The following is a 27,944-nucleotide window of genomic DNA, read 5'->3' as shown; positions in this document are numbered from 1 at the left end:
AATTCACAAGAAGTCCCAGGGACTTCTGGCCAGCTCCAAAGTTGAATGTAAGTCCTCCAGACACCTTTCTTCCGATGTGGCTCGGATGAGCCAGTCGTCCAGATAGAGCGAGATCCTTATACCCGCAAGATGAAGCCACCGGCAACGTTCCTCATCAGGACTGTGAACACCATAGGAGCTGTACTCAGTCCGAAACAGAGAGCTCTGAACTGGTACACTCTTCCCCCCAGGAAAAATCTCAAAAACTTTCTCGACTGAGGATGAATGGGGACATGAAAATAAGCGTCCTGGAGGTCCAGAGAGACCATCCAATCGCCTGGTCGCAGCGCATTGATAACAGACTGGGGCGTTTCCATTTTGAACTTTTCTTTGACGACAAAATTGTTCAGTCTGCTGACGTCCAGGACTGGTCTCCACCCCCGTGACTGTTTTGGAACCAGGAAGAGACGATTGTAAAACCTGGAGACTCCAGATCCAGGACTCGCTCTATGGCCCTCTTCTCGATCATTTCTTCCAGCAGATCTAAAAGGATCTGTTGCTTCTCCGGACGGTAAGAAGGCGACAGATCTCTGGGAGTTGAGGACAGAGGGGGTTTTCGAGGAACGGGATCCTGTAACCTTTCTTGATTACATTGAGGGACCAGGAATCCGCCCCTCTTACTTTCCAGGCTTCCGAAAACAGGAGAAGCCTGGCTCCTACTGGTGTCTGGAGGTGGAGAAAGTCACTTCTTGCCCCTTTGGGAAGAAGGGGCTCCACCTCTGGAGAGGCCTCTTCCTCGCGAAAAGGGTCTAGAGGAGGAAGATCTCTCACGAAAGGGCTTCTGTCTCTTCGAGGGTAGTCCCTGCGATGACGTGGAAGGGACACTAGGATGTCTGGAAGACTGTGCAAGGAGATCCTGAGTAGCCCTCTCCTTAAGGCTGGAGGCGAGATCCTTGACAAGCGGCTGGGGGAAGAGATGGCTAGACAGAGGGGCAAAAAGTAACTCAGCCCTCTGAACAGGAGAAACCGACTTGGCAGCAAAATTGCAGTATAAAGCCCTCTTCTTTAGGAGGGTTGTACCAGTTCATCTGCGCCATCCCTGACGGCCTTGTCCATGCAAGACAGTACACTGGACAGCTCCCCCAGAGAAATAGAATCTGGACTACGAGTCCTCAAGTCCAAGGCCCCCAAGCACCAATCCAGAAAGTTAAAGACCTCCATAGACTTGAAAAGGCCTTTCAGATGGTGGTCGGTCTCAGAAAGAGTCCAGGACACTTTCTGGCGCCAAGAAAGGAGAGACCTCCTTGAAGCATCAACGAGGCTCGCAAAAGTCGCCTTGAGAGGAAGAAGGAACCCTTGAGCCAATTTCCTCTCCGTCTCATACCACATTCCAGCTTTCCCGCACAATCTAGACGGGGTAGAGCGAAGGAAGATTTTCCTTGAGACTTCCTATCTTCCATCCAAGAGTTGACTCTCTTGAGAGCTTTTCTAGTAGCAAGAGAAGTCTTCATTTGCACGAAGCAGGCGATTTCTCACCTTCGAGGAAGCTAACTGCGAAGGAGGGGAAAGAGGAGCAGTAGGCTGAAATTTATCTGGAAAAAGTTCCTTAAGCATACTAGCCAAAACCCGGTAGTCGGAGAAAGACGACAGAGGGGGCTGCTCCTGCTCTGCAGAGTCCGACTCCTGAGACAAACCACCCTCTTCGACAGGAGCGACAGGAGAGTCTTCCGGGGCTAGAGGGAGACTAAGACCTTTGGGTCCAATTCGGCCCAGAGACCTCTTCTCGTGGGAAGAAGCAGCAGAAAAGTCCGGAGCAACTCGTACAGAAGCGTCCTGCCGAGGCCCTGACGCGCCCTGCCGAAGCGCCCTGCTTCACAAGCAGCCGAAGGCCCTGACGAGCCGCCCTGCCTCACAAGCTGCCGAGCGCCCTGATGAGAGTCCTGACGAGCGACCTGACGAGCTTCTTGACGAGTCCTGACGAGCGTCGTGCAGAGATCGGGAATGAAGAGGAGCGCCCTGGGAGCGTCCTGCTGAACGTCAAAACGAGAGCGAAGCAAGAGGAGTGTCAAGAAGAGCGTCTTGGCGCGAACTCTTACTAGCGGCAAGCCGAGCTGTAAGAGGAGCGCCCTGATCAGCCAGCGCATCACGACGGGCAAGGAGAGCTGATGATCCGATGAACGATGAGGGCGACTCACGAGAAACCGCAGGAGAGAGAGACGAACGAAGAGCAGGAGAGGGAGACCTCTTAGATCTCTTAACTAGCAGCGTCAAATCCCACGGCGCCCACGAGGCTCCGTCTCCTTAGCAGCGAGAAGGGAAGCTAACTGCCGCTGCATATCCTGGAGAAGACGCTGAAAGGAAAGGAAGCCCTCTCAGGAGAAGGGCTGCTCTTATGAGAAGAAGAGGGGAAGGAGACGTCCTCCTCCTTCTACCAGGGGGCGACGAGCTCTCTTCTTGGGGCGGCTGGGACGTTCGCAACGTCCTCCTCCGAAGAAGTCCTGGTCCTCTTCTGCGGCAAATCGCACAGCCAGTCGGGAGAAGACTCCAAAGCACGAGAAAGAGGAGAAGAAGCATCCTCTTCAACGCAGCTCCTCTTGAACGGACGAGAGTCCAACCGAGAACGCCGACCCCTTACGTGGTGGAGGGCGCCCGGAGGACAGAAGCAGTCCAAGGATCCGTGCGTGAGCACGATCCTTGGCAGCCTGGGAGACGTCAACAAGGCCTGCCGAAGGGACGCCAGATCGGTGGGGGGTCCCCGTAACCCTCTTGCGGCTTTCGACATGCCCATTCCCTAAGTCCTGGGAGTTCGGCAGAGGTCCAGGCCTAGAGGCATTATAGGGCCGATCTGATGCCCCCTCCACAACACTGGGGGGATCACTACACTTCACTGCACTTTCAATCGCCAACACCTTAGACTCCAAAGTACGAATGGAGCTCAAAATCTGCGCAAGGGCATTACCTTCCGCAGATGCAATCACAGGGTTCGAAGGCGACTCTACAGGGAAAGGAGAAGCATTAGTAGGATTAACAGGAGATAAATTAATACCCTGACTCCCACCAACAGACACACTCCTGGAGGAAGACCTCCTTACACGGTCACGCTCTAGCTTGCGAACGTAAGAATCGTAAGCCTTCCAATCAGAATCAGGCAACGATTCACACTCCTTGCAGCGATCATCCAACATACAGACATGCCCCTACATCTCATGCATACTGTGTGAGGGTCTCACCAAGCTTTGGGTAGCCTCACCTTACACTCCTTCACAACACACACCCTGAAACTAGCAGAACTAGAACCAGACATCTTGTTCAAGAAATAGCCAAAACCAAAATCAAATCAGTCCAAAGAAGCGTATGCCTATCCACAAATCCAAAGTCAAAAAACCAAAAGACAATCAGAATACTCAGTGGAAAAGTTTACGAAACCAACTATGGAGGTATTGACAACAGGTGTTGACAATACCGCGACAGAGAGAAAATCTGAATAGAAAATGGGAATGGTTCCTGATACCCGCCTCCCAGTGGCGGGAATGGGTACTAACCACCTGGCCCAACTGCGTGTGCCGTAAGTTTTTGAATTTCTGTTGGTCCCTTTCGGAGAATACAGCTATATATATATCAGTCAGGTAAGTGTCATGAACAAAATAAGTTTTTGTGTACCTATAATGTTAGAATGTAAACTATTTATTTACTGAACTCACCAATTCTTGTTGTCAAGGTGAATATTAAAGACCAAAGAAGCAAACTGCTAAGGTGTCGGACTGAATCTGAGAGGGTAGGTACAACACAAAATTCATATAACTCTGATGTGCTAAACTGAGTTACTGTTTCATCTTCTTCTTCTTCCCAAGCATCATCATCTTCAGGTAATTCGTACACTTCCTGAAAACAAGAATTTGAGCTGGAAATTAGATCACAGGTACATTAAAAATTTCTTTAAAACATAGGAAATGTAGTATCATTAGAAATACGTAAGTCCAAAAGTCCCCACTTAAGTGAAGTACTGTACTCCTGACTTATGAAAGATTACTTAAAAACCACTTATGAAATATGTGACTTGATAAAGTTATTTTCTTATAATGAAATACTGTAACAGCTATCTCACTGCAAAAGGAAATAAAATCTGAATCAGGTTTCTGAAGACCAATGATCTTTAAAGATAATTCTACACATCTAAAACAAGTCTCTGTCACATGAGTGTTTTGGCATTTAATCACCAGCAATCTGGAGAGGTGAAGGAAAATCATGACCCTTATTGAAACCAGTGGCATCTGCTGTGGCAGGATTAAGGTCATGATAGCAATGGAAATACAGTATGAGTGTGTTATTTTCATTATCTTCTTGAATGACAGTGTTGTATCAGTCCACGCAGTTGACTGGATGGCACTTTGGAGTAAAATGCAATATTCTAAAGCATAGTTGGTGTTGCAAAAAAGCTGGGATCTCTGAATAAAGAGGGGCACAGACTCTTCTGCTCTGCCAACTAGGATTGGTAACGGGGAATTGGTTAGTTTAACTTAACCAAAAATGCAAAGAAAATGGACACAATGTAAAGAACCATACCAATCTCCTACCCGGTACTATCTAAAGAGTCCAAACTGTTGTGTGTCCATCACTAAGAAGTGTACAGCAAAAGCTGGCCACCAACTAGTTATCTACAAAAGCTTGTGCAAAAGATAGGGCGAGATGGTTTCCTTGAGGAATTGTCAAAGAGTAGAATTTTCTCTGATTACGTGGAGACTTGGTAAAGTGAAAGTAATCCACTCCACTGTGTTGGTGCATTAAAAAAATAAAGCCTACTCCACAATAATGAAATCTTTCAATATATGATTAAACCAATCTTGTTAGAAAAATTGACCATGGGAGACACTTAATCAGTTCAACAGCACTGAATAGAACCCTTTTATCTAACAGTATCTGTATGTTGATCAGTACTGAAATGGGATCTCTAACATGTCAGCTTACAAAACTGCAGAAAGTCCAGGGTAGCAATTTTTCCTCTTGGCAAAAAGCTGTATACTGTACCTGAAAATTCAATCAGGCAGAGAAGTGAATTAACACTGGAGTTGGTTAGTATTAAAAATTCACCACCAACTAAATAAAAGAACAGTGCATTTCTAATTTGCTACAACTAGCTAGTGTTATTAAGATAAAATTCTTTATCTATATATTTACATAATATAACCTACAATAATATCTATCGCGAATTAATCCATGTCTCTCTGATTACGCTTGTTATGGGGTCACTATGTATGTTTCCACATCAACACAGATATGGCTGATGATGCCCATGTTGTAAGATCACTGAGTATACAAAGAAGACTGCTACTGCTTATTTTCTGCAAGCTCTCTGAATTGCTTACCAAATGACTTGTCCTTGGTCTGATGATGGAAATGTTTTTTAAAAACAAAACTCATTTTTGCATATCCAAATCCATTACTTTAAATTGGTCTTACTGTGCTGCCATGCACTACAGACAGTCCACAGAAGGTGAAGAAATCATCATGTTCCAGCCAAGAGTAAATAAATCAAAGCTCTACAGAACCTCTGTTCACAGAATGGCTCACTGTTTGTGTTGTCTGAACCAGCTGCAATGAACTAGTGGGTTGGGGGATGGGCAATTACTTCAACACAATGGGTTTGTAAATATGTAAAAATTAACCTATGATTTTTTAATCACACTGGTTTCAACACAAACCCATTACAGTACAGTAAGTACTATAACTGCTGCCCCAGAGAATAAATAAACAGCGTCACGACCTGGTGAAACCAAGTCGATTTTCTGGGGAAAAATTGTATACAGCAGTTCTGTGCGTATTCAAAACTTCTGAAAACAAACAAGAATTGGACTGGAACCTTGTCTGCATCATGGGCTTAACTGGTTTGACTGATCAAACATGGTTATGGATGAATACGACAAGTACATTAAAGGGGACCCATCATTTCTAAGAAGTGAAAGCACTTGACCTGCTGCTACCACAGAGCCAACTGGGAAAATGTCAAGACATATCTAAATCTGAAAGCAGAAGTAAATTTGCACGCAGGGTAGTTGATGAAAATCTCCAGAAATAGCATTCACAAATCGTAGTTAAAGTACATCCAAACTTATCATTACCAGGCAGATTAAGAAAGCCCTAATTCCATGGCTTATGCCTTCATCTGGGATGCATGATCTTCATAAGTACAGTATTACTATACACCTGTATACCAAAGTGTCTCAGCCAGAGGTAAATCATGTTCTTACTTCTGTCAAGAGATCTGCCACTGGTTAAGGGGAATGAGAACCCTTTTTTTTCTACAAGATATTTGTCCTCCTAAGGCAGTTACTCAGAGATCTGACTGGACACAGAAAGATGACTTCCTCCTACCTCATTCACTTCTTTTCAGAAGTAACAATAATGGATGATGAAGCTCGAAACTAAGAGGGAATAGTCAATGTCTCAGTAGAGAGATTAACTGTCTGTCTTTGCAACCAAAATACTGTACTGTACTCTGCCTGATCTTAAATTGTTGGCTACAAATAACTTAACCAAAAAGTTTTGGCTGCCTTGCCCTAAACCAAGAATGACAGAGTTTCTTGTGAACTGATATGGAAAGTTGTTAGGCTGAGTGAAGGTAAATCACCTGTCATCTAGCTGAAGCTGACGAGGACTATTATAAAATTTGGTAGTCTCTTGTTCTCTGCTATAACTCAGAAAGTTAGGAAGCTTAGGTGTGGTTGAACGGTTCAGCGGTAGCTGCTGCTATGCAAGCCCATCATCCATCTCTGCATATCTTGGGTAGCCTCTATGCAGGCCACAGACTGAAGAATACCATTTACATCTGAGGTACTCTGTACATAATAATTTTTCCCATATCTTTTATATTCATTCCTTGCAAACACAAACAGAAGACCATATATACACAAAGAAAAATAGCTTCAACTCAAATGCAGAGGACACTCAACCATACCCAACAACACCCGAAGAAAAGATGCTGGTATAAAGAATATTAGTGGGAGACAACCTCCACTTATCTGCCTATATCATTTAATTAACTATTACCAAAGCTTCGATGACCATTTCCAGCTCACACTGAGGAATACTACATTAAAGGGGATGGCTTGTATTACCATAGGAACAATGTTTTGGACTCAACATATATAAAAGAAGTGTATCACGAAGTTTGCCTTGTTTTATAAATTAACTTACATCATCATAGTAATCCAAATATTCAACATCATCAGAGTCTCCTTCGTATTCATCGTAGTCATCATAGGCAAAGACTTCCATCTGCAAAATAAAATTATGAATTTTCAGTCCCTTTAGCTTGATAAAAACAATGAAATAATGTATTCCTAATAAAATCTCACATTTAACAATGTGTTACTTTTCTCATGCCAGGTTCTTTTTAAGAACATACAACTAGAAGAGTTTGGCTACAATTTAAGACCAAAAATCTCCAATATCAGATGACTTATTTTTCTGCCAAAACCTTGTCATACAGCAAAATTGAAAAACAACAAATTTGAGGAAGACAGTATATTTCACAAACAGTTTTGAGACATTACCTCTCCTGTTCATTGATGTCTTAAAACTGTCCATAGCATATACTCCCTTCCTTGAATTTACAGTTTTTCATATTCATTACAGTTTGATATTGAGCTTCTGACTCCATACAGCAATGATGAATATCGACAGGTCCCATGCAAGGGAAGAGTTAGGTTTTAGCACCGTAAGTTCCTGCCCTACACAAATATGTTGGGTTCCTTTTTCCAGGCCATAGCGATCCAACAAAGTTGGGCGGTCCATGAGTAGCAAAGGTGTGGTTATATCACCAACCCAACATGAAACCAAATCTCCAACTGCATGGTCCAAGGATGTTTTCACTTTTCAACTTTCTAAATGCACTCTTAACCTTTTAAGAGCTTATATCTACCACTGATCCCTCTATCATGCCAACACCTTCCACTTTGTGTTTATGCTCTTATACAAAAGCTCTTCAAAATACTGTGTATATATACGAGTATATATTATATATATATATGTGATGATTATAATCACTTTAGTACGTGATTCATTTATCACACATTACCACAGGTGAGAAATAAGAGACGGGGTGTAGGTCCTGACCGGTTTCGACTTTATTTTCAAGCCATGACGAAGGACTGATACAGAGTGTTAGGAGTCACAAATATATATACTACGGGAACAGTACAGTGTACTGATGAACATACACAACCGTTAGAGACTACATATCCACCCACAGGCCGGTGTCAAGGTAGGAGTGGCCTTCAAAACTCATTTGGCTAAAAATCACAATATAATCTCAGGGGTCAATACTGATAAACATACCGACCATAGGCAGCAACAGATCCACACCTGACAGGTGTCAGGAGGCGGAGTTTGGAAAAGTCATAAGCACTGCTGCCCCTGTACTGTGTATACAAATATGATAATCTTATTTTCATACATCTCTACAGCCTACCTTAAAATTTAAACAATTTACAAATTTCTTTTGATATTAAAGGATCAAGTTTATATATCCCTTGACTGATATTCATATTAGGGCTGTAACTTTCTTTTATAAAGCTAGATTCAATGATATTCCTTTCCAGTGTGTTATTAGAATATACAATCCTTTTTGCCCCTTCCCAACTGATAGCACGATTGTTCTCACTAACATGTACAAAAATACCACTGTTCCCTTGTGAATATCTCACACATTGCTTATGCTGTTCTATTCTCTTTTCCAGTGCTTTACCCGTCTGGCCAATATAAAAGTTATCACAAGACTTGCAAGGAATTTTATATACACACCCTTTAGTACTGTCAGGGGAGTTCTTAATAAGTACATGTTTCATTGTTTTATTGTTCTTAAATGTGACATTAACACCAAAATTCTTAAGAAGATGGGGGATATCTTTCATATTATTATTATAAGGCAGTACAAGCCAATTTTTTGTTTTGTAAGGTTCTTTTTGGTTTTGATACATAATCTTTTTTGCTGATTGAAATGCACTGTTTAATACACTGTCAGGATATTTCAATTTCTTGCCTGCTTTCCTAATTTTATCTATTTCCTCATCCATATATTCAGGGCTACATACACGTAATGCTCTTAAAAACATAGATGAAAGCACTGATTTTTTAACCTTACTGCTTTGTCCAGAATAGAAATGCACATAAGAAGAAATATTAGTGGGTTTTCTATATACACTATATTTAAACCCACTACTATTTCTTCGTATGAGGACATCCAATAAAGGTAAGCACCCATCATTTTCCATTTCCATAGTGAATTTAATTGATGGTAATAATTGATTTAACTTGGCAAAAAAGTTATTTACATCTTCGTTCCCTGGTCATACACAAATTATGTCATCAACATACCTAAACCATGTTACATTGTGTGGAATTATGTTGTTTAATATTTTCTTTTCAAAAAATTCCATATATAAGTTACTTACACTGGGGATAGAGGGTTTCCCATTGCCATACCAAAATTTTGTGACTAAAATTTACCATTAAATTCAAATTTACATTCTTTCACACATAATTTAATCAGTTCAATTAAAGTGCTTTTAGAAAATGGGATATCCAGCAGTGCTTATGACTTCCAAATTCTGCCTCCCTGACACGTCAGGTGTGGATCTGTTGTCGCCTATGGTCGGTATGTTTATCAGTATTGTCCCCTGAGAGTATACTGTGATTTTTAGCCAAATGAGTTTTGAAGGCCACTCCTACCTTGACACCGGCCTGTGGGTGGATATGTAGTCTCTAATGGTTGTGTATGTTTGTCAGTACTGTTCCTGTAGTATATATATTTGTGACTTCTAATACTCTGTATCAGTCCTTTGTCAATGGCTTGAAAATAAAGTCGAAACCGGTCAGGACCTACACCCCATCTCTTATTTCTCACCTGTGGTAATGTGTGATACATATATATATATATATATATATATATATATATATATATATATATATATATATATATATATATATATATATATATATATATATATATATATATATATATTACAGATTAATTCTAACTACAGTAGTTAGTTTAGGTTAGGCTGAATGAACTTGGAACAGATGAGACTATGCTGGAGAGGTAGGTGAGGTTATGTGCTAAAGTACAATATCCAAAGAGGGAAATACAAATTCAATATGTGTGGTAAAATTAACCTTTAGTTACATATCAAATATATTAAATAATTGTGATTTTCATGAACTTATACAAAATACTCAATATTTTATGGTATAAGCTAGTATTTCAAAAGCAAAACAAACATTCAGAAACTCCTAATCTATCCTACCATACATCTTAACCTACTGGTACTGCACATCACTTATATTAATATGCAAAGCTAAAAACCAGTTTTCCTGTGTTTTCACCCAAACTGCTTAGCCTATGTAGTGGTGACCATGAAAACTCAAAATGCTGAATATGGAATAATCATGTAGTTTTGTTGCCTCATTATATTCAATTATACTTACCAGTATACTAGGATATAGGCTACAGCATTATTTTCAAGCATCGAAAACTGAAGCACTAAATGGCACATGCCCACTTCCCAGAATTAACTAATTTTTACTTACTGCCTAGACCGGCAGAACTCAGCAAGATCTACGCATGGGGTATTACTTTAGAAATTGATTTTCCTATTGTATTTTGGTTGCTTATTAAGAATTTACCATTATTTTTTATCAGTCGACTGTAATTAACCGAAAAAGTTGTACGCTGGCCATCCTAGAATGCTATTGCACATGTGCAGTGTTACAGGGGAGCTTTTGGCAAAAAGTGGAGTTGTCTTCAACAGGGGGTTTGGCCCCAACTAAATAACAAGGCCTGCTAGGTTAGGTTAGGGTACATTAGGTTAGTATAGTTCCTTTTATAATACGTTTCCTTGGCCAATCCCTTCTTAAACATATGGCCTCCTGACGACTTGCACATGTGCAGAACCATGCCATAACAACAACATGGTGGTCCGGTCTTTCTCCCAATGTTTCCAAAACCCTGCATTCCCAAAGGGTCCCCAGCGATGTTCGTAGAGGCAATATGAGGTTAATAATAATTAACTGACAATAAACAACACCATCTCTTTCATCAGCAACACTAAAAGTCTAGGAAAAATCGATTTCAAAGGTAATAATCCGTCTGGAGCTCTTTTCTTCAAAAACTGAAGTTGAATCTAGCTAACTTACCAACAGTTTAATTAAACTAGGCTGTAGGACTGAACATAAATAAAAATACATTTTCGATTTACAGTTTATGCCCGAAAGCGAAAATTGACCCTTAATTCAATTTCGGGACAAAATACATAATCACAGACCGTAAGGCGGGGGTCCTGCCTTTGGTCATGAAACCCAATGGCATTTCCAGGAGGGGCCAGGGTGTTCTGAAATGGTTCAAGACAGTAACAGCTAGCCTAGGCTATTGCACTAATTCTCTAGGCGTCATGAAGAAAAAAAAGGCTTAACCAGAATAAAGAACTTTCATAAGATTCAATAAGACACTTTTTAAGTTACCGTTTTCGTTTAAGATGACAATAACTGCCTAAGTCGTCAATAAATTCCGTTCACACAATTCAAGTCAACGTCAAAATCATCTGGATCTATATCGTTCGAAATAACTCTTCATTGATGTAAGTATTTCTAATAACTTGTTATGGTAATATGAACTAATATTAGTCTTATATCACTATCGTGTTTGTTTTTCCCATGAAAATGTCTGAAATATCATACTAGGCTTCTTCATTACAACTCCAATATGAAGTTAAGACAAGATTTCACAGAAACGAACACATGTCGACGCTAGTATTTGGATTTCACTCAATTGTCAACAGACTCATCTTCTTCCTTAAAACTAGATTGACCCGAATTCATAATATACTAATTTGTTTCACTCATAAATAGAAAGCGATATGTGCAGTCCAACAATGTAACAGGCTTCAGGTCCTATTATTCATTTTCAACAGGAAATATTATCTGACAGGTGATTATATGAAACATCGTTTGATTTACGAGAGAGCGAAAAGTCATTGATAGCACTAACATGTTGCAAGGCATGCTGGAAAATAGCTTTCATCTAAGGAAAAGTTGAAGTATGAGCAAGTGTCAGATACACCTGACTAAGTGAAGAAAGAAGAGATCAGTAACAATGACTGAATGAAAAAAATCTGGAAGCAAATTAAATTACAGGTGAATAAACAGAACACAATAACATCGAAAATTAATATATCTCAAGAAAAATGGCAATGATTAGGAAAGCTAACTATAGAAATAATGAATGAATGATTTTCTTAAAGCTAATCATTATTCTTCTGGAGAGTTTTTCACATCTTGGTAAAAAACAAAAGAGTTGTGCACTCAGAAACACAAAGCACATACGTACAAGTTATTGATGTAGAAACTTCCTCCATGAATTATTGGTGATATATATATATATATATATATATATATATATATATATATATATATATATATATATATATATATATATATATATATATATATATATATATATATATATATATATATATATATTTGTCTTTAGGTGTTGTAACTGGCAATCAGACAGCTGAACTGTTTCATTTCATTGAGCAGCATCAAAAGTAAATACTTAATATAGCGCAAAGAATGGTGCTCGTTTGTCCAACACAAGTAAAATTTGTAGATGTCTAAATTAAACCTTACTCTGTACTGTATTATCCTTATTTTAACCTTAAGATATAACTTTATCTATAACAGTTTGGTATATAATTTACGGAATTAGCCAGTAGTATATATTCTATCGAGATGACTGGATTAAATTAAGCACTGGAGTAACATAAACTATTAAAGAATGAAAGAAATGTGAAAATATATGGAATTAAATCATATGACATTTTAGCAGACAGAGTGACATCAAGAAGCAGGATAAATGCGAGTCATAAGGGACACAAAAATGAAGTTCAGGATATAACGTAGATGAAATCATATTCCACACCAGTAGAAAAGAAGAATTTGAAACTGCAGTTAGCAATGGCCACAGCCTGGAGAAATTAATGAAGTGAAAAGGGTACTAAAGAAGACCATATACAAACGACAGTCATACTCGTAGTAAAAAAGAAAAGTACCTGGGGGAGTGCTACACAAAAAGGGATCAAGGGACCCGAGTACAGTTGTATTTTAAGAGCAGATGTAATTTCAGACGACAGGTATACAAAGAAAATAAAGATGAACTAATAGCTAATATCCAGAGAGAAAATGTTTAATAACAAGGAATTTATCGTGAGCTTACGATACCATTCATATAAAAAACTTTAGCTCCGCTAAAACAAACTAGCATGAGTCGAGTAGCTGTTAGAGGTCATCCATCCTCCTACTACTACTACTCTTCTTAACCTTAAACTGAACTCATTGTTTCTCTTCATAAAATAATTTCAGTATTTCTCCTTAAATTCGTTCGATGTGAATATTTTTCAGCTCCCTGCCCCCTCTTATTGAAATCGACTACTTGATTATAGATTATCTGGCATCAACTCCGTTGTTAAAGTAAGTTGGATCATAGGCCTGGCCTATTTCAAATGAGTAGCTTAGGCTAACTGTAGAAAAAGTTTGTATACTTTGAGTTGCATGCATTTCTGAGAGATGCCTTATGGGGTCTGAAGTCAAAGCTAATACATTTATCCCAGTTAGGTTAACTAAGCAGTTAGGCCATGTGGCATGTCTTCAGATGCTTACATTCTGTCGTTTAATTTCCTGTGACCCTAGAAAATGCAGTCGTTTCGTTATTTTCATGGCGGTGGATGGGAGCCAGCTGAGAACGACGGACACGTTCCGCCGACGAAAAAACTTAAATTTTCCTTGAATGCCATGTCTTGGCCTAACTAGACCTTACCTTCCTAGCCTAACTTAAGGCGCCATGCCTGACCTGGCTGGAGGGAAGGGGTTTGCCCACCTGAACGCCACCTTTCCTTCTCTGAGTAATACAGAACATTAGAGACATGGACTAAGCTTCCTTGACTATTGCCAAAATGGATGGTAGTTACTTATTAGTAATCTTTGTACAGTCTGCATTCCAAAGTACAGTATTACCTTAGTAGAGGCATGGGAACTAGGCTAGGTGTTTACTAGGGGAAAAACAGCCCTGAGAGGACCTGACATTTTCTGCCAAGTTGAGTAAATTATGTGATGACGACAGTAAAAGGGAGCAAAGCCCAAGGGGGTCCAATCATTAAGCAATGCAGCCAGAGTAAACCAATTCTGGGAATTCTCAGGTAAAGGAAAATGGTATAGCATGCAGTAGCAGAACATGTGGACAGATACGGAGCTAATCATGGTGATAGCCAAATCTAGGAATTTAATTTATGTGAGATGAGAGGTAACTGGTGAAGGTTTGGTTTTCAGGGAACCAAGTCTAGTTCCAAATAACAGAACAAGCTTTTGATCCATGCATCAAGAGTAAGGACTTTTTATTGGGAGGGAGTAAATGATCACAAGACTATCGTTTAATTCAGAATTGATGTGGACTCAGGTTTTATGAACCAGGTATTGGAAACCTTAGATCTGAATCGAGGTTTAGCGATACACTAACTAGATGAGAATCACCAGTGAGAATGAAATTGCAGTTAAAGAGGTAAAAAATCAGTTGTGGTCTCTCAGAGTAAATATTTGTATCAAGGAAATTGATAGGTTTATAATATATTGTGTGTAATTTCATGTAAAAATTACATGTGCAAACCTATTATTTTTTATCTTTGGTGCTATCCTCTTAGTTTTGGTAATCGAAAATTTAATTTGGTTTGTGCAGAGATAACAGTGATATTAGCAACTCATATATTGAGAAACTTTAGCCTATAGTGCATAATAACCCATGCTTTTAATTAATCATTCTATATTTGGTCTTCTTCCTAGATTGGTATTTACAGACATCAGCTGAACAAGTGTTAGGTTTTATCAGTGAGGTATAGAATTTGTTACGTCTGCTATATTTAGTTGAGAGAGAAATATTGTCTTTGCATGTATGTGTGTTAAAAAAATATGTTGAGAACAGATTAACTGATTTTAATGTGTCCAACTGAACACATGCAATATATGACCCTATCCATGTGATCAGTGTTGATTTATTATTAATAAAGATTTAATAGTATCTTGTTATGAAAGCTATCTGGAAAACTTTTGTTACTGATTCTAATGTGTACTTAATTAAAGAAACAGGTTGCTTCAAGGAAAACTGAAGTGGTGATGCTCACCTGGATAACTATGCACATTGCATCTTAGTATTTATGAAAAAAACATGAATGGTACAAAGTATTTGGATAACTGTGTTAATTATAGGGGCTGCTCACTGTTGATTGGTCTTGGCGGAGGTTTTTCCTCCACTGAGTACTTTATCAAAAAATATTTTTGGATAGGCAAAATTTATGTTGTGCTAGGAGTTCCCTTATACCCCTCCCCCCAACCAACCAATTGCAGATGATCATCCTGTTATATGGATTCAAGCAGAAGGTAAGAATACAAGCAAGATGGAGGGGCACACCCTTCTGTCTCTCTTCATCCAGTTGTAAACCTCTACTAACAGGGTTTTTTTTCATTTAGCATTTGAGATGACCTACTGAGACTAGTAAGAAAAGGATTTGTCAAGCAGTTTTTTTATCAAATGATATTAAGATTTGTCTAATCTGTTGTCATTTTCTTGACAGTGGAGAATTACTCGAAAGGTGAAAATGTAGAGACCGAGGCTGAATGGAATATACCTGTAGGTGATACTACCTCACGACTTGAGGTTACCCCAAGCACGAAGATACGTGATGCCATAACTATAGCTCTTGAAAAGTAAGTTTTAAGTTTGATTTGTAGTTCTTTTCCTTACATCTTCCCTGGTTTAAACTGTCAAAGGATGAAAAATGACCTTTGGTGTGAGTGCAATTGTTAGATGGAACGCTAAAGTGGCATAATCTTGGAACCACTGTTTGGACATTGGAGAAGGGTTGCTGTGCATTTGATTTGGTATTTTATGGAGTGTTGGGCATGAATGTTATATTTTGCCATCTTAATGGATCCAGGGTCCTATATTTTGTAATAAATGTTTGTAAGTCAGTATGAAGTTTTTTTTTTTGTGTGAATCTGCTAAATCCAGGCAGCTCATTATGTGCAAGTTTGTGTCACAAACTTGACCTATAAAATGTTTTTGAAGTAGTGAGGTCTTATGAGATGTACAAAAGGCACCTAATGTACCTCCTTATTGGCAACATGAACCAGTGTAATGATAAAGTCTAAAAACCATTCTAGTAAATTATGTAATGCTTTTCACTTATTACACATTGTTAATTGTACAAACTCTGGCAATAAATACAATAATTGTTTGGTATTTATCTTCCAATTTGGTATGCAGTATTTTTCTTCTATAAATTTTGGATAGCTTTATTTTTATTTTATACTCAGCAGTACTGAGCATTACTTTGCTCAGTAATGAGACTAAGCATACGTACTGTAAATATAGGAAATCTTAGTGAAGATTTGGAGACGTGTTTGTTATATATTAGGCACAAAACAAAAATGTGTTAGTATATACTGTTATTTAAAAAGTTCAAAACTGTTAAAATTTCTTTTATAGTTTTATGGTTCTTTTCATATTTTAAAATGTTTTAAATTCTTTTTTGGTGAAAAGATTAAAAACAGAGAACCAACTATTGTGGATAGGTGCGGGCCCAGCAGTTTCGAAGGTTGTTTCAATGGCAGAAATTGTTAAAAAACGTGTAAAAGGTCTTCATCAGGTTACACAGCTTAGTTACAAAAGGTAAGCTGTTAACATTTTTATGTACCACAAGTTCTCAGTTGAATAAAGTAATTTTTTTGCAATTATCCTCTAATTATGTGCATTTATTATCTGAAATGATATATTAATGTATTTTAACTAAGTCATGAAAATGTGAAGGAAACAAAATCCTTGAAAAGATAAAAATATTAATGATTAGATGCCTTGAAGTTGCTGAGGATAATGGCTTTTTTTATGAGTACTTGGCTCTGCAGTTTAGTACAGTATTGATTTTTAATTTTTTAGACATGAATTCCAGTTTGGGATGACTTACAGGTTGGTTGTGTCAGCTGTACACTGTACTGTATATTTTTATTGATATTTTATAGAGTTGATGAATACTGGGAACCCAAGCTTGAAGGTCTTGATCGTCTGAAGGTCACGCGTGAGGTACCAGCTGTTGCTATTCTTTTATCAAAAGATCCTCTAGATGCATCTGTACCTGGGTAAAGTTCTTTCGTAATTTTTATTTGTTAAATTTTAGTAATTTATTCTTCTGAAGTTTATGAAAGGAGAGATTAATTCATTTGGAAAACTTTTGCAGCTATGTATATAAAAAAACATTGCTTTATATGCCCTTTTCTCTGCTTGTCTTCGTGGGTTAACCAATTACCGTATAAAATTGAAACTACAGTGCTTCATTTCCATTTTTAACTGAATGAAATTGCCCCTAGAGGACACCATTACTTTTCATTTGTCAGCACTGGAAGATGTGTTGCAACCACTTGATGACAATGTGGGAAGAGAACTCCTTGTAAAGCACTGGCTTATATTTATGGAACAATTACTGTATTACTTTGGAAATTTATATATTCCTGCTAAGTGCATTGCACTCTACTTTTCTAATAATTGCCAGCCTTGTCCCATCTGCCCTAATTTACATGGTTACTTATCTAACATTTCACCAGTTTCTTTGGTTTCTACCCACCTAGCAATTATCTTCTCTGTCTTGATTTCCAGCCCATTTAAGAACAAATGCCTTGATTCATATTTTACGGGTTAATCAGAAGTTTTGTTATTTTCAGGTACCAGGGACCAGGGGCAACAGGAGAGGAACTTTGGCTAAGTAAGTCCCAAGCAAAAAAGAAAAACAACAGCAACAAAAATAAACAAAGACAAACATTTGACAAGAATTCTGGACCTAGAGATAACAAAAATCAGAACCCAAAGAAAGAGAAAGACCACAAAAACCAAAACTGGAGAGAAGGCAGAGCTAAACCAGAAAGGATTCCTCATCAAAAGAAAGATGCCAGAAGTGAAGCCAAGACACCTAAAGGAAAATCAGAAAATGTTCCAGAAAATGCTAATGAACCATAAAATAAATATGAGTGCATTTCTTTTACATGCCACCAAAGATTAAAGTATCACTACATTTATTATAGTATCTTTTATACTAATGTGCCTGTATTGTTCTTTACAAGAGCAAGGTCATCAATTATATTAAATTCATAAGATCAAATGTTAAATTTAAATGATGTACAAATAGCATCCTTTGTATCTCAGGGTTTAATTTTGTCCACCCATAAACTCAGTGGTTGGCAGAGACAGATTGCTCATATCATCAGGTACGAGTCATTATTTGGTTATCTTTTTACTGTAGTAAGGTCATCACCTGCTTTGTCTCATTAATGAATGAGAATATTTGACACCAAGCTTTTTGCTAGAATATACAGCCTACAGTGAAAGTAATGTAATTGAAATTATTGAAGCTAAGAAGTTGTTGAGTGTATTTCTAGTGGCTTCTGAGGCTTCGTAACAGATAGTGTTTTCAGTATTAGTGCTTTTCAGCAAGATTTCTACTGTGTATTGAAGACAAGGAACAGTATAATGAGTAGAAAGCCACAATAATGTAAATGATAGACTATTTTTCCAAGATACAAAAAAGGATAAAAATGGGATCTTTGACTGAAGAGGACTGTTGCGCAAACAGTCGAAAGCTGCCATTATTACCCTTTTTGTATTTTGGAAAAATACAGTCTATCATTTACGTTATTGTGGCTTTTTACTCATTATTTCCGATCACAATGTAGTGATGCACCACAGACAAGGAACAGTATGTTTCACGTAATGTATGACTTCTGTAACAGAGGCCTTGAATGTTATGTACCATGATTGCAAAAGTATATCCACTGGTTTGTTGATGACCAGTGAGGGTAGACGGGTTGAACGCTGAAATGCGGGTTAAAACTAACAAAATTGTGGCAAGCCTATCAATCATATGGTGGACAGGTTTTTCTAAAAAATATTTTTTATGTATAAAAAGCTGCTATGTCCTCACAAACCATCTATTATATTGAGCCCTCAATCACACTACTGTATTTGAGTAAGGATTTGATAAGACTGATGGGTTTATATGAACATGTAAATGTAAACAGTATGATTTTGGAATTCTGACCCATTTCAAATGGAGGATGTCAAAGTTATAGAGGTATTAATGTCAAGCTACTGTATTACATCATGATAAATACTCTAATAAAAAGAAAAACAATCCTAGAAAACTGCTACCCAGATGCTAGAAAAGGCAGGTGTAATACCAACTTCTAAAAGGAAAGTAGATTAAGTCTCCAGGACTGTAGACTACCGACAAAGGGTATAATCAAATTTGTTATTTTTACCGAAAACTATTGGAACAATGGTACATTAGCAAATTAAAGAACCTCTTCAAAATGTTAAACTTTTTCAAATGTTTAGTCACCCCACAGCACGGGAAAAATCACTTCTGTGCAATGGTTTTCATGCTTTGCAGTGAGTGACCCCTTGAGATTGTAAATGTGCCACTTTAACACTGTTGGATCCCAGTATTGCATTGAATGTAGTGCTTGTAGATTAGATTAGGGTTGTAGACAATGTACTTGAATGACAGAGAATGATCTTTAACTAGAATGGAGATGGAATACTCTATGTCGGAAAATGAAACTTGTCAGTACTGAGGCTACCAAAGGGCAGTGTTCTGGAACCTACGTTATTTGGAATAAGCGCATTAAGTTAACAACTGATTTTGATCAAACCTTAGATCAACTGATACACTCAATTTTGTGCAGATGAAGGGTAATTTTTTTTTGTGTTGGAAAAAATGGAGAAAATGTCTCATCTAAAATAAAAACCGTAATGGAGGATGTATAAAACTGGATGTTAAAAAATACTTTAAAATAATTTTGATGTAAAGGCAATAATGACGGAGAATCTAGAGCTATTGAATTGATTAAAACCTAATATGAAGGATTGATTATGTATGTAGAGACTCATCAAGGGGTTTATGCTATCATTGCACCTCACTGGTGCACTGAGAGAATTTCTAAAGGGTGTTTGCAGCCTCCCTTCGCCACCTAGCTGCACCCAATTCATATCTTTTTTACACCACCTTTACCCGCTTCCACTCTTCAATATTGCTATCCTACCTCTGTAACTATTACTTCATAGTTCCACTTTTAGATCCTTGGAGTTCATCTTTATTTTATGGGTCTCTCTGTCTTGCTATTCAAACACCCCAATACCCTCTTTTCACTATCATAAAGCACTGAATTGCTGGAAGTGCCCCAATGCTTGGCTTGACAGCTTAAATATGGTAAAATCAATGTGTACATAGAGAGAATAAGAAATAAACATAGGGGCTACGGATACAACGTAAATGTTTGTGCATGGTTTTGCAATCGCAAAAGAATAGATATATTTAAAAAAACGAACATTTAAGGGACTACGTTAACTACACTTGTGAGTGGTAAAATGAATAGTGATGTAGACAAAATGAAACATCGAAGAAGCGCCTTTGAGAACATGCTAGTCGGATCATCCAAGAACTTGTCCAAAGAATGGAAAAGATGCAAAAAATCTCGCTGTTCTTAAATAGTCCAAAGACATTTATTCAGAAACAACCATGGTATAGCGTAGGCCTACCGAGTTATGTAAGAAAACTATACTCCAACACACAGGCTTGATTTTGACCTCTCTGATTGACCAAACGATGATTGATGAAAGAGCATCCAAAAAATATACTCTGACGATAATTAATTTGTTGGTTTTAACCCAGTAGCGCAAGCTTTTGCTGGTAGTTTTACAATTAAACCAGCAAATGAAAAGCCTGAAATATCACTTTGCAGATCTTGTTTTTTGGAGATCGTTGAGAGCGCACAGGACGAAAGTGTTTGAAAACCTAGCAACACTGTAAATTCAATACACTGATTGAAATTCACGGTAAGTTTAGATAATCTGGAAACTTAAGAAAATATTGTATTACTGCATTTCGAGTCTGTAGCATGGGTTATATGGAAATATTGTGGTTAATTTAAACAAAACTTTTCATATGACCCTTTTCTGCTATTTTGCGAGCTACAGATACTAAAATCTATGGAAAGTACCCGAAAATTGAAGGTGGATTCGAAATGTACATTAAAGTGAGTCCAAGAATCCTATCGGTGACGAAAGAAGAAGTACGGAGTAGTCATTTCGGTCGTGTTGTTCTTCTCGATAACTTTCAACCATTGTCGTGGTCCCGTACTCGTGAACCACAATATCCTATAACGAGATTTTGATAAAGGCAAGATGAGTCTTTTACAGAAGATAGCGGACATTGAAGCCGAGGTAGGTTAATTTCGAGTTACTTATTTATGTAGACCTAGGGTAGGCTTAGACTGCATGGCCTATGTGAGCTCACGGTAGCCTAGTTTGGGGTAGGCTATAATTTTTAGGCCAGTGCTATTTTTTCTTAAATAGGCTGGACTAGTTTTAGCGTAATACCAAATAAAAGCCTTCGTTATCTGCTAGTATTCTTCAAAGACCCCTTAGTTTTTTATTTATTTTTTTCTTGATTTCTATTGCCTGTCGGCCTGTGGTAGCCTAACCTAACAAGATATTGGTATTATGCGGAAATTATAATTGATGGTAAAACTATAGAACAGCTCCGCATGGACTATTACCTTGGAAATTGATTTTTCCTATACTTTTAGTGTTGCTGATGGAGGTGGTGGTGTTTATTGTCGGTCAGTTATTATTAACCTCATAGGCTAACTATCCAACATGGTTGGGGACCCTTTGGGAATGCAGGGTTTTGGGTGGAGGGGGAAATCGCTGGGAGAAAGACTGGACTGCCGTGTTGTTGTTATGGAATGGCTCCGCACATGTGCAAGTCATTAGGGAGCCATATGTTCAAGAAGGGATTGGCTAAGGAAACCTATTATGAAAGGAACTATACTAACCTAACATACCTAAACCTAACCCAACCTAGTAGGCTGTGTTACTTAGCCTGGGGGCACCCCCGAACCCCTCTCCATGTGAAGGAAACTCCACTTTTTACCAAAAGTTCCCTTATAATACTGCGCATGCGTGGTAGCATTCCAGGATGGCCAGCATAAAATAACATATCAGTTCTGAGGTTAATTACAGTCAACTGCCAAAAAATAACGGTAAATTCTTGATAAGCAACCAAGATACTAGAGAAAAAGTCAATTTCCAAGGTAATACCCCATGCAGAGCTGTTCTATAGTTCTACCATCTGATGTATTGTCAGGCTGGAGTGTCCAACCTAGTGATGTTACCTTGTCAGATTAGGTTAAGCCAAGCTAACAGTAGGTCCATATGTTGGCTATTCCTGTTTATTGTATTGTACGTAGCATTAGAAGTAGTTGTAAAGAGGCTATTTACAGACTACCTTTTTAATCTCAGACTGTTGAAGTATGGGTTATCTCTGTGTTATTTGTGATTCTGATGGTCACTGGTATAGTGGTTAGTCTCTTGGCATTCTACTCGTATGTCAGGAGATCGCACCTCCCCCAGGGTGATGAAAAATCAGTGGCTCTGTAGGCTATTACAGTCAGTTACTGCCACGTGGGGTCTGTATAGTAGGGGCATGAGGAAACCTGAGCACCTTGAGGTGGTGGAAAACTGAAACCAAGCACCTTTAACCTTAGCAATAATCTTTACCTTTGGGAATGCTTGGTAGCCCCCTACTACTTCCTCAGTATCTTAAATACAGTTGGGTTTTTTTTATCATTCCAATCCACTGAAAGCACCCTGCGGGACTCAAAATCTTTTGTTCCAGATACAGTTCAGAGACATCCGAAAAGTTTCCATATTAATTATCTAATTAACTCTTTACATAATACAGGAAATAACAAAGTCTTTGGTTTTCATTAGAAAGACTTTATGTTGTCAGTTCTTCTTGTACTGCGCAGTCAGTAAAATTGTAGACTACTAGCGTGGCCGTACTCCTGCCAGTTACTGACCAAGATATTTACCGTTTTGTTTATTATTTTGTGTATGTTTATACAGGCAGCCCCCGGTTAACGGCAGGGGCCCTGTTCCCGGCCGATAACCAGAAATTGCTGGTAACCAAAAATTGTAGATAATTACAGTAATAAATGGTGTTTATGACGTCTTGAGCGCCAATAAACTGCTTACCAACGCCGATAAACCGCTTACTGACACCGATAAACCTTTTACCGATGCTGAAAATCACTTACCGTTGCCGAAAATCTAGTTAACGACATTGTTAGCCAAGCATCGAAACTCCATTAACTGACTCTGCCAATAAGCGAGAACTGCCTGTAATGGTAAATATCATAAACAAAATGCTGTAAATCTCGGTCGGTGATTGGCAGGGCCTAGGTAATGGTATTAGCCTGCAATTTTACCGTACAATCTTGGGACTACAGATTTGAAGGCTTGAAAACTACCATTCAGTATATTGTAGCTCTGATTAACTTGAAATATTTAATAATAATGGTGCCCCCAATAGGAAACTGGGACTTAGTTGGGGAAAGAACAAAAATGAGCAGATAGTGTTAGAGGTGGCAATTCTCATGGGGATCATATTCTTTTCCTCCAAGTTTGGTGTCTTAGATTAATGTTTCAGCTCTTGACACCCTCTGTATGGTGTTTGTGGAATTTTTTTTATTCCATAGAAGATAGAAGACAAGAATATTATTCTTGCAATTACAAAATATTTGTCAGTGTTAATAGTTGCCCTTGCTAAGTGAACTCATCCATAATAACTGCCAGTAAATCCTTGCTCTTATCCAGATTTTGAAGGAAATGTTTGCTCTTTATGGTGCCATTTAAAAAATGGGATTTCCATTGATTTATTTTTAATTATCATAATTCCAGGAGGGAGCCTTTGGAGATTTCACACTTATGTTTGTAATTCTCATAGCTAATGTTTGAAGAGAGTTAAGTAAGCACCAGAATCATTTTGAATTATAATTCTCTCTGTATACTTGTTTAAGCTTTTAATGTGTGTCAAGCTGCTGCTGTTGTAGGATAAAGACAAGTTATATATTATTATTAGTAATAAACTCGCACTAATTGAAATTAATTTTTGCAGATGGCTCGAACTCAAAGAAACAAGGCTACAATGGGCCATTTAGGGCTTCTTAAAGCTAAGTTAGCCAAACTAAGAAGAGAGCTTATCACACCAAAAGGTGGTGGTGGTGTTGCTGGAGAAGGTTTTGATGTTGCTAAAACTGGTGATGCTCGTATTGGCTTTGTGGGTAAGTTTTGTTATTTGGCGTGGTAAGTTAGTCTTAGGAGTAGACTGTTGTACTCTAAAAATGTATCTAAGGTCAGTTGTCGTAAGTATGGAAGAATAAATATAAATGCATAGTTTACAAAAAGCTGAGATGCCAGCTACCTTGTTTCAGATATTATGTTGCCACTGAGGTAGTGAAAGGTAATGCAATTTTGCTATACTGTAATTAGTAAACAGCCCAGTGTAGATTTAAGGAATGTGTTTCTGTTCTGCGGTGGAGGGTTGTTGAATAACTTGCCCTTTCGGACATGGGGGTGTTTTGATTCAGATATTGTCAGCAGTCACACTCTCAGATATTCATATGTTCCTCAAGGGAAGTGGTAAAGCAAAAAAGGAGCAAAAGAGCCTTATCAATTGGATATAGCATGTTGGTAATTTGTAATGTGTCATTCACCCAGTAATAGGCATGGATCCAAGAGTAATCAGACTCATGGAAAAGGGATCTGGTCAAATTGGCCATCAGAATGGATTTCATTTCCTAGCAGACAAAAAAAGATGAGAAAATACCCACATCTAATTAAAGAGATAATGGTCTGCCAGGCAACTTTGCTATGTTTTGTTGGGTTGGTGAATTTATTGTATCTTAGCGTTTGTCCATCTTTTCATAGAACTTGTCCATTTTTTCATAGAACTTTTAGAGGGGTTTCTCTACGTCTGTGGTTATCAAAACATTGTACATAAGCAGTCTGTAGTGTCTGATATATTGTTTGCTTGGCATATACTGTAGTTAGGTGTTACAATATATATCATGCTTACAAGCCTCCTGAAGCATACCAAAGCTGTGGGTCAAATTTTTAAGAGTATGGGATTCTTTTAATCTTAATGCAAAGAACCATACCTTGTCATTTGTTTTCTTAAAATCAAGAATACTGTTTATTCAAAATGAAAATAAAATATGTGATTCTCTAATTATTTTTCCCTTATTTTAAGGATTCCCATCAGTAGGCAAGTCCACATTGCTGAGCAACCTTGCTGGTGTTTACTCGGAGGTAGCTGCTTATGAATTCACAACTCTAACTACAGTTCCTGGTTGCATCAAGTATAAGGGAGCCAAAATTCAGGTATAGTGTGTTGTTTATCTCTCTCTGTCTTTGTGGTTTAGGATTTGTATACTCCATCACTATTATCCAATTATTCAAGTATTCAGAGTGTAGACCTTGTACAGTCCCGGACAAAACTTCTTTTCCCTTGGGCCTGGGTTACTTGTGAATTTGGCAACGTCGCACTCTTTCGAGTCCGCCGAGAATTGGGAAGCTACCTTGGCGATAGTTAAATGATTTATTTTGAATGAAGAAAGGGGTATGCCTCTGACTTTGTTTGAATTGGAACAATGAACGTGATGAATCACAAGTCAGTCATCAGATTTGATTGTATTCACCAATACAGTTTAACTTTATTGGGTTATTTATATTCAAACACAGGAGTTGAATAATTGTCATACAGGTACTAGTATGTCATGCACAATGGTGGATATATTAAAGCAATGGCCAACTTGATCCTAAACAATAACTTTTCAAGGGAATTCTTATAATTCCACTATTCATGACCAAGATGTGCAAAGTAATAATGAATTAATGAAATTGGTAATAAAGTTCTAATTGCCAAGGTAATCGATATCACGTAAGAAAAATCACAGAAAAAAAAGTGTTTTGTTCATGAGACTTACCTGCCAGATATATATATAGCTGTATTCTCCGAAGGTCCGACAGAATTTCAAATTTCGCGGCACACGCAGTGGCCGGTCAGGTGGTTAGTACTCATTCCCGCCGCTGGGAGGCGGGTATCAGGAACCATTCCCATTTTCTATTCAGATTTTCTCTGTCGCCGGACTGTCAACACCTGTTGTCAGTTCCTCCGCCATTTGGATTTCTGGAAATTTGTTGTCACTTAAGTATTTTGGTTGTTTTTTGGTATTCGACTGGATCTGTGACTTGGCATACGCTCTTTGTGGACCGTTTTTTATTTTGCTTTTGACTTTTCTTATAATTAAGATGTCTTACCTCTAGCTATCGAGTCTGTAGTTTGGGTGAATGTAAGGTGAGGCTATCGAAGACTTTGATAGTTCCTCACTCTTTATGTATGATGTAAGGGTGTTCAATGCTCTATGATAATCGGTAATGCATGTGTGGGATTGTCTGAGGGTGAGTGGAAGAAATATGAAGCCTATATGCTTAAATTGAGCGTGATAGGCTGAGGAAATCTTCCTCCTAGAGTGCATCCTTAGTTGGACAGTCAGGTTTTCTCCTACTAGTAACCCTGTAGTAAATTTATTACTAACCCTGTAGTTTGTTGCTGCAGAAGGTAATTCCCTGGCTCTCGTGTGGAGTCAATGCGTGCTCTTGAAACTAAAGTGAATGCAATTCAAACGCATAGTGTTAGTGCTAGTGCCCCTAGTGTTGTGGAGGGGGCGTCAGATCGGCCCTATAATGCCTCTAGGCCTGGACCTCTGTCGAACTCCCAGGACCAGGGAGGGGGCATGTCGAAAGCCGCATGAGGGTTACGGGGCTTCCCACCGATCTGGCGTCCCTTCGCAGGTCCTGATGACGCTACCCAGGCTGCCAGGGATCGTGCTCAGGCACGCATCCTGAAGGATTGCTTCTCGCCCTCCGACACGCCCTCCCGCCCGGGGTTGGAGCTCGGTTGGACTCTCGCCTCTGAAGAGAAGCTTAGAGGAAAGGACGCTTCACGCCCCTCTTCCTCTAGACGTTTGTACTCTTCCCGAAAGTTGCGTGGATATTCCTCTGCAGAAGAGAATAAAGTGTTTTTCGAATGATCACGCTACTTGACCCCCCTGTCGCGCTAAGGCAAGGGCTAGAGCTTCATCCCCTGTGGAAGGAAGTATACGTCTCTCGCCCCTTTCCTTCTCTCAGGTTCAGCCCTTCTCCCGAGAGAGTGGCTTCTCCAACGTGTAAGATTTTGTTGGGTTTGCAACAACAGCTGGATGCTCTCATGAACCTTTCAAGATTCGAATCTGCCTGTTAAGAGGTACAGACTTTCACCTTCGTCTCCCGCTCGGGAACGATACAGAGCGCCTGTCGCCTAGAGAGAGTGTTTAGTGGCTTCCTATTCGTCTTCCCCGAGTTGAGGTGTTGGCCTTTCTCTTGTCTCGCGCCAGAGAGCGCCTTGCTCTTCGTGCGCTTCTCACGCTTCACGCGCCTCACCTTGACGCCGGCGCGCGCTTAGCCATGACGCGCGCCGCGCCACGCTGTGACTCTCTTCTAGTACTTGCCACGGAGCCTCTCGCGCGTCACGCCATGACGCCCGCGCCGCCGCCAGATAGCTTCAAGTCTTGTGTTGACACCGCTCCAGTTGTTCATCATGTCGCACAACTACCCGCTTCAACATCTGATGTCCTTCTTAATTTAGCCAGTACTTGCTTCGGCAGTACATATACTAAGTTGGAACGATACAGAGAAGATTAGCATGGCTCTTGCGCAAGGATGACACGCTAATCGTGAAGCGCCCACATTTTTTATGTTTACTATACGCACTCTAGTTGACGACTTCTTTGTTCGCGGGAGTTCCCGCCACGATCGGGCGAATCGAACTACTTTCACCACTCACTCAAGACCCACCAGCTGCGGAAGAACATCCTCTTTCGTCACAGCCCTTGTATGAAGAGAAACTTCTTTCGTCTTCTTCTTCCTCTGATTATCAGAC

The 27,944-nt window shown here is 39.0% G+C and overlaps 3 protein-coding genes and 1 non-coding gene across 5 annotated transcripts in view; 3 read left to right on the top strand and 1 right to left on the bottom strand.

Annotated features, from left to right (window-relative positions):
• por (Protein-serine O-palmitoleoyltransferase por) overlaps positions 1 to 11,803 on the bottom strand; it is a 40,474-nt gene extending 28,671 nt beyond the window's left edge. The window contains exons 1-3 of one of the 2 annotated variants that reach the window (XM_067110359.1): positions 11,494 to 11,803; positions 7,171 to 7,251; positions 3,681 to 3,861 (exon numbers count right to left, since the gene is read on the bottom strand). In XM_067110359.1, coding sequence (XP_066966460.1) covers positions 3,681 to 3,861; positions 7,171 to 7,251 — 262 coding nt within the window. In that variant the 5' untranslated portion in view covers positions 11,494 to 11,803. The remainder of the gene's footprint in view (positions 1 to 3,680; positions 3,862 to 7,170; positions 7,252 to 11,493) is intronic. The other variant, XM_067110360.1, reaches the window with a different exon arrangement.
• Positions 11,804 to 13,299: 1,496 nt separating this feature from the next.
• Rpp25 (ribonuclease P protein subunit Rpp25) lies at positions 13,300 to 18,141 on the top strand. The gene is made up of 5 exons (XM_067110358.1): positions 13,300 to 13,500; positions 15,651 to 15,783; positions 16,619 to 16,747; positions 17,095 to 17,211; positions 17,791 to 18,141. Coding segments are annotated over exons 1-5 (672 nt in total). The 5' UTR covers positions 13,300 to 13,499; the 3' UTR covers positions 18,083 to 18,141.
• A 3,028-nt stretch (positions 18,142 to 21,169) lies between these two features.
• The window catches only part of 128up (GTP-binding protein 128up), a 37,178-nt gene continuing 30,403 nt past the window's right edge, over positions 21,170 to 27,944 (top strand). Inside the window, exons 1-3 of the mRNA XM_067110372.1 lie at positions 21,170 to 21,343; positions 24,081 to 24,246; positions 25,215 to 25,345. Of these exons, the coding sequence (XP_066966473.1) occupies positions 21,305 to 21,343; positions 24,081 to 24,246; positions 25,215 to 25,345 (336 nt within the window). The 5' untranslated portion in view covers positions 21,170 to 21,304. The remainder of the gene's footprint in view (positions 21,344 to 24,080; positions 24,247 to 25,214; positions 25,346 to 27,944) is intronic.
• On the top strand, positions 27,654 to 27,758 carry LOC136843061 (U6 spliceosomal RNA). Its single transcript, XR_010854421.1, has one exon. It is a non-coding gene; the product is annotated as a U6 spliceosomal RNA (small nuclear RNA).

Source organism: Macrobrachium rosenbergii, chromosome 10 (genome assembly GCF_040412425.1).
Source record: "Macrobrachium rosenbergii isolate ZJJX-2024 chromosome 10, ASM4041242v1, whole genome shotgun sequence".
NCBI lineage: Eukaryota > Metazoa > Arthropoda > Malacostraca > Decapoda > Palaemonidae > Macrobrachium > Macrobrachium rosenbergii.
Note: the sequence above shows the minus strand (reverse complement) of the source record. Positions and strands in the feature narration are given on the sequence as shown.